The sequence below is a fragment of the Lepisosteus oculatus genome, chromosome 2 (genome assembly GCF_040954835.1).
Source record: "Lepisosteus oculatus isolate fLepOcu1 chromosome 2, fLepOcu1.hap2, whole genome shotgun sequence".
In the NCBI taxonomy this organism is placed as follows: Eukaryota; Metazoa; Chordata; class Actinopteri; order Semionotiformes; family Lepisosteidae; genus Lepisosteus; species Lepisosteus oculatus.
In genome coordinates, this window is record NC_090697.1 from 1,414,787 (window position 1) to 1,422,310 (window position 7,524).

Consider the following 7,524-nt stretch of genomic DNA (forward strand, 5'->3'; position numbering starts at 1 on the left):
CCCATACTATACAGTTGTTTACTTTGTTGTGATCTAAGTTCTTTTTTCCAAATATTTGTAAGAGGGTGGGGGGTTTTGCCAGCCTTCTTTCTGCAACACTGGTTTACAGAACTGTTGTAAATACAATCTGTCCAATGGATCACATACTGTATTCAATAGTGTCTGTGTGTGCCCTACAATAAACTGGAGGACCCTGCCTCATACCCATTGTATGCCTGGGATAAGACTCCAGCTCCTCTATGACCCTCAATTGGTTAAAGCAGATAGAAAATGAAATAAAACATTCAAGATACAGTATCGACATTATCAGATTGTTCTTTTCTACTGACAGAATAATTCACATTAAAGAGATGTCAGACTGTCACCTATCTAAAAGTCACTCAACAGGTGACCCAGCATAATTTCACATGTTGCAAAAGTTTGCTTACAAAATTAAATATAAATGATGATGGCAGTCTGTCATAGAGCAGCTGGAAAAATGTAAATTAGTTCACATTGGTTTAACACAAAATTCAAAAAAAGCAAAAAAGTTTTTGTGTATAGGTTAGCTAGAGAAAAAAAAACAATACAAATAAATAACATCTCCAATCCATTTAATCCACTTAATCATCTTGTGAATAATCCAACATGAATAAAGAACCATTTTTTAAGAACTATACTAGACGTAGGCAGGGAGTTAGACAGCCCCTGACTTCGAGATAGACAAAATCGATAATTCTGCCCCAGCAACAGCAGAGACTATCTGTACTAAACATGCTCTTAATACTGTCTTTCTATGTGTGGCTTCAGCCTACCTGACCAGTTACCTTGTGTTGCAAGGTTTGGGTAAAGCGTTTATCTAGCCCATTCGTGGTGAGATGGTATGGGGCACAACAGATATGCCTCACAGGATGGGATTTCAGAAACACCGCAAACCCACTGGATTTTAACTGAGGTCCCCTGTCACTCACAAGCTGTTGAGGAATTCCATAGCTGAACAGTCCTCACAGCAATGTCTGGCCACTTTGTGTCCCTCAAATGTCAGGTAACATTCAGAGAAGAAGAGGTGCAGGACTAGATGAATTTTGAACACTCTAACAAGAGTGTTTTCATTTGCTGTTCAATTTGGGTGTCAATTTCAAACCGTAAAATATAGTTTCTAGCCAAAGCTTTCATTAGAGCAACTCTAGAACGTCCCACATGCATCCCGTCCAACATGCTGCAGTGCAGTTCTGAGGGAGTAAACACCTGGATGTCCTCATTCAACATTCATGTTCAGGTTCTGAGTCCTTGTTTTCAGTGGGGTTTATTATTTATTAGGAGTGTCAGGAGTGAAGTTAGTTTATTGGGATCATAACTGTTTCTGTTTCCTTCTTGGAATGCTGTTTGATTTTGCACTTTAAGTGTAAGCAGTTATTTTTGGAGATTTTTAAATAAAAAGACACTGGAGAAATGGGAGACAAACAGGAGAAAGTGTGATACAAGTTTAAGAATAATCTTAGTTTCTGATGTCTTTCAAGAGTAGGAGTCCCTTAATCCATTTACAGTAAAAGGACACAGAGTGAAAGGTTATTGTAATCATTGCCAGAGAGGTAGAATGGGGAGCTGTCGTCTTGGACATAGTTTTGATCTCTACTGCCTTAAGCAAAGAAATGGTCAGTCAGTCTTTCGTGTTTCACCAATGTAAATGGCAGGACTTTTCCTGCAAGAGCTGCAATAACTGAGATTGCAGGGCACATGCTGACACCTTGTGGTTATCTTGAAATGCCCACAGGAGCCCTGTATATGCTTGCTGTGATTTGCTGGCTTCTGTTAGAGCATCAGGTGGCTGTGGGTGTTTAAGGGAACGGTGGACACGAAGCTGCGCAGATGGGGTTGTCGTAGATATGGGATGATGGGTGGGTCTGGGCGAAATGTTCCTGTGGCAGGGACATCCTGCAACACGGAGAAGCTGGAAGATCCTGGGAGAGGAAAGGATGTTGGGGTGGGAGGGAAGCCCCAGTGGAATATGGTTGTGAGAATCCCTATGGCGTTGATGTTAGGAGGGCAGTTTTTATCTCAGGTCCTGTCAACGCAGAGTGAAATGAAAAAAGAGCAGATTTTATTTGCTTTTCAGCTGTAAGAGCACTCAGATTGAGCACTCAGGTTTTCATGACCATCTCCACTTCAGGTGATGCAGTGGTTAGCACTGCTGCCTCACAGTGCTGGGTGGGCCCTGGGTCCAGTCCCTTGTTGCTGTCTGTGTGGAGTTTGTATGTTCTCATGGGTTTGCATGGGTTTTCTCCAGGTGCTCTGGTTTCTTTCCAAGACCAGAGACATGCTGGCAGGTTAACTGGCTTTTGATAAAATTGGCCCTGGTGTGAGTGTGTGTGTCGTGTTTGAGGAAGTTGAATACATTATCTTACTTAACATATGTTCAGAATGTAAATGCAAATGTAATTTTCAGAAAATAGATTTTCCATACAAAGCGCATAGTAATCTTTAATTTTGAGAAGTTAGTGAAGGTATCATGCACAAAACTTTATTAAATATTATTGTACTCTTATTTTTTCAAATGTACATGCTGGAAAAAAAAAACATTTTTTGAAAAGTGTTTCCTAAGGTTCAAGCTGTTGAAAGCTTTTTGTACATGTATCATAACTAATTTTTATCTAATGCTTTACGTCGAAGTTAACAAAGTTATATTCCTTTTAATAAGGACCTCCTTGTGAAGGGGAAAGGTCACTCTATCCCTGTCTCTAGACTCAGGGGATGCTTTGTCTGAAAGTGCATGATATCACCAGCTGCTGAGTGGTGAAGACCTGGATCTCATTGGGATCAGACCAGAACTGACCCGATTTCACATCAGACACTGGTTCCGGTAAGTAACACATTTTAAAACGTGTTTTTTTGGAAGTGAAAAGAGTGTGTGATTTCCCCCACTGTGTATTCACCAGAATAGCGGTTTTCAACATTCGTCATACTTTTTATTCCAATTCCTTGAAATCCTTTGAAATCTAGTTTTTGCTTCTGTTGTGTTATATTTCTGCTATTGTTAAGTGCCACATGTTTATTGAAAAGCACTCAAAATGGAAGTAAATTGTTATGATTACTAGTATTAATTAGCCTGGCTAATTTACCAGATGTTTGAACTACTAGCTGGATATTGTCATTTTTAATCATTTTCAGTTCCAAAAAAGATTAATAGCGTCAGAAATTAGCATGTACACTGTACCATTTCTAGGTTTTAGAAACCCTTTGATTTATGCCTCTGGAGTTTAGCTCATTTTAGGAAACAAAGATTGATTGCCTGATACAGCCCTCACCTGCGTAAATAATCTGATAGGAGCTGTTGATACAAAAACAGAGAAGCAACAATTTAATTAAGTTCAAGAAAGACTGAACATTCCAAGAAGCAGTACACCAACAACTAGGTATTTTTAAAACCAGGAACTGTGTGCAGGAACAGCCTGTAAAGGTCTAATCAAGCACTTACTGCCTTTCAATTACAGGGTTTATCCTAAATAATTAGGACACAGGTCTTTCAACTGTGTCCTAATTATTTAAACTCCAAAACAAATCTTCCCTGTCACTCCAAAACAAATCTTCCCTTTAAATGAACATCTACTATTTTTCTAAAAGGATGTATCTATTCTTTGAATTCACATGAAATCCTGAAAAATTACACTGCTGATTTTATTTTTATTTTCATATAACTCACTTAGTCAGTGATGTATATATTTTAGATATAAAAAATCTATAAAACTGTAAAACCTGTTAGCAATCAGGGAGTAAATCCTCTTACACTGAAATAGAAAAAAGTCAATCATGACACAATAGTGACTGATTGCGATACACAGAAAGAAAGTGAATTCAAATACAATATCTCCTGTTAAAAGCAGTCTGTGTTTGAACGTTGGGGAAGGTCAAGTCCTTGGCTCCCATAAGATTAAAAATGTTGTATTAGTGATAAACTAGGACTGGCATGTAATCTGTCTTCTGTTGCCATGTATAAAGACATTGGTTTGTGTGTTTATTTTTACTATAATAATATGTTTATCAACAAGAAAGTATTTAAATTGTCATTAAGAAAAATAATGTGTTTTGATAGCTTGGACCCCTCTGTTAAGATAGACACAAATACTGCAATCTCCTGTCCGAGACTCCACATCCAAAAGAACTGTGATAATAACTGCCTAAATATTTTAACTTTCAGTACACAACTAACTAAAAATCTTTATAATATATGGAAAACATTTCCTTTTCCTTCTGTATTGATTTTAACTTTGTTTAATTAGTTCCCTACAAGAGAGTACATTGAGATGTTTTTGGTTAAAAGTGTTTTCTATCACCCTGGTCTTAGACAATACGAAATTCAGCTAGTCAAAACATTAACAATCACACAGAAATGAACGAGGAGTGTCCTAGATTCAGCACACTTTAATATAAACGCGATGATCCTTTTTCTCAAAAAACACTGATGAACATGTTCACTTGATTTGGTTTCAGACTAATATTATTTCTTGAGTGTTTGGTTAACTGTAGAAAAAAAGTGCAGGACAATGGTAAGTAAGGAAAGATAAGAAAAGATCCACTGAATCAATCAAAATAGAAAAGTTATCGATGAAATTTCAATATGATTTATATACTGTAACATTTAATATTTTTTTGTAAATTTTAACATACAAATTATTTTTCTGAGTTTGTATGTTTTATTATTGTCATTATTGTGTTATGCCATGTCAATGAATTTATTCCAGACTGAAGAGAGTGAAGAATGGGGGACTGGACATTCCTGGGCAGACTGCTGGATAAAGTCCAATCCCATTCCACTGTGGTTGGGAAGATTTGGCTGACTGTCCTGTTTGTCTTCAGGATTCTGGTGCTGGGAGCTGGAGCAGAAAAGGTCTGGGGTGACGAGCAGTCAGATTTCTTGTGCAACACACAGCAGCCTGGGTGTGAGAATGTGTGCTACGATAAGGCCTTCCCAATCTCCCACATTCGCTTCTGGGTTCTGCAGATCATCTTTGTGTCCACCCCAACCCTAGTGTACCTGGGACACGTCTTGCATGTTATCCACAAGGAAGAGAAGCTGAGGCAACGCACGCTGAGAGAAGAACAAGATGAGTCTGACAACCTGCTAGAGAAGAAAACCAGTAAATTACCAAAATATACAAATACAAAGGGGAAAGTCAAAATCAGAGGGAGTTTGCTGAATAGTTATCTTGCAAACACTATTGCTAAGATATTGCTTGAAGTGGCTTTCATTGTGGGCCAGTATTACCTCTATGGTTTCATGCTGGAACCTCTGTTTGTATGTAACAGCTTTCCCTGCCCACATCAAGTAGACTGTTTCATGTCGCGCCCCACAGAGAAAACTATTTTTATTTTGTTTATGCTTCTGGTTGCAGTCGTCTCTTTGGCTCTGAACCTTATTGAAATCTTCTATTTTTGCGGCAAACAGCTTTATAACTGCACACAGAAAAAGCAGAAGACCTACACGGCTACTGCAGCGTCTCCGTGTGCAGATGATGGCAATTTGAAAAAGAAGGATGATGGATTCCCGAACTGGGTGAACCTGGAGGCTGAACTACATGGGAAGAAACTTGGGAATGGTTACACTAAGAGCTCTGATGCAGAGGAGGAGAGTACTTTGATTAAAGAACTGGGGTCAGCCCTGCAAAACGAGGGCAGCTCTCCCTGTGTTCAGTCCAGCTCTGTATGTGCCTTGAAAAATGTAGAGAGAAGAGTAACATTTATGTAGAAAATGTATTAGGACTGGTTTTTACATTTCAAATTTCTAAAAGTAATCCTCTCGGGTTGTTTTTCAATGCCATGTATTAATTGTACTTATTGCAAAATCTGTAAGTTATAGAGTGTAAATTGTGTGTGTAACACTGTATGTGGCTCGTGACAGTATTTATCTGTTCAAACAAAGAAACAGATAAATTACTGTTGATCTTTTTCTAAGAGCTTCTGTTTTCCCACTGCAGATTAAAAGGGGCCAATAGAAAACAGCAAAGACTTGTACTCGATACAATCAAGGTCCCATTGCTTTCCCTTTGGCCTTATTTCCTTCCATATCCTAAGTGCTTGTTCTGCGTTTGACACCAAAACTTTTGTGTTCCTTCTTAAGAGTGGTTGCTCTTTCAATGTATTGTGAATGATATTCTTGCCCTGTAATTATCAAATCTTATCCAAGCTGCATAAGAAAGGAATGAGACAGAGAGTGATATGGCTTTTTTTTTTAAATTAAACTACTTGTAAAAGCAAACATTGGGTGCATGTGTAATCAGATGGTTACTCACACTGTATGAAAGTGTTTTTGCATGTAACATAATGCATGTAAAAACTTTGTACTTGAAGAGTTTGAACCAGTTTTGCACTTACTGCTGCTTCATTTTTTGTGTTACACTCATCAAGTTTAAATCAATGTAAGCAGTCCTTCTGTGTTATGTGTCAATGCAGATTTGGTCCAAACCTGGAGCAGTATAAATTAAAACCTCATATTATTTATATTAATTATTAATAATCCACCTGTTCATAATCCCCTCACCATCCATCCATTTCTAGGGTCACTGGGGAGCCAGGGCTTCTCCAAGCGAGTGTTGCTGCAAGCTAGGGTCCATCCCAGGGCACACTGGGACTCAGACACACACCAGGGCCCATTTTCCCCAAAGCCATTTGACCTCCCACTGTTTCCATGAACTGTGGGAGGAAGCCAGAGCTCCCAGAGGGGAAGCTCATTAAGTTTTCCAGGTCTGGAATTGAGCCCTGAGCTCCCGCTTTGCAAGGGAGCAGTGCTAACCACTGCACCACCATGCTGCCTTGCTCAGCACTTTTTTTAAAATAAAAGCATTCTTTTATTACATCCTATTCAACCTTTATTCTGTTTATTACATACATTACATATTTTTCATTGTGTCCTACAACAGATCTCTCTTGATGGTAGCGTAGCTGGGGGATCTGCACTTAGACCCAACCCAAACTGTAGGAGATTAACCACCCCCCCTTACCCCACTGGTAAGGATTACGGCTGCTGACACAGCGACTGTACCTATATGAACTACTTGAATTATTTCATTTTTCCTGGCTTCAGGCACCCTATACGGTATTGACCATATTACAATGCCTGGTGGGGTTATTATCTCATGCTCTTCATGCTGGGTTCTTCCAGACATACTGTACCTCTGAAACTATTCGGATTTCAGCTTAAGAACTGCTTCATGTCCTGGTACTTAGTGCCCGTGAATTCAGAAGTGATCTGCACCTGGTTCACAGTTTGCTCCTTGCAAACACACAGAGAAACCTGTGTGACCCCCGTTTGAGTAACCAGGAGTGTCTGATCCCATTCCTACCATCATTTCAAGAGGCTGATGTGGTAAATTTGTTATTTCTTTTGTTTATCAGGTTGGTATTGTTAGAAATCCCTGATGGAGAGATACGAGCATCCTGTGCAGACGCAGGAGTGGGTAGTTGACAAGGCAGGTGAACAATCCAATACGACAGGCGAGTCCGTGGTCCAAAGGAAAAGGGTGTTTCAGTAACCAGGAAGTGCAATAGAAG

General features: G+C 39.2%; 1 protein-coding gene across 1 annotated transcript; it reads left to right on the forward strand.

The window, feature by feature from the left end:
- Nucleotides 1-4,735: 4,735 nt before the first annotated feature.
- Nucleotides 4,736-6,665, forward strand: LOC102682752 (gap junction Cx32.7 protein-like). Its single transcript, XM_069185481.1, has 2 exons — nucleotides 4,736-5,573; nucleotides 6,532-6,665. The coding sequence occupies exons 1-2, from the start codon at nucleotides 4,736-4,738 to the stop codon at nucleotides 6,663-6,665; spliced, it is 972 nt and encodes a 323-aa protein (XP_069041582.1).
- The last annotated feature ends 859 nt before the right edge of the window (nucleotides 6,666-7,524 follow it).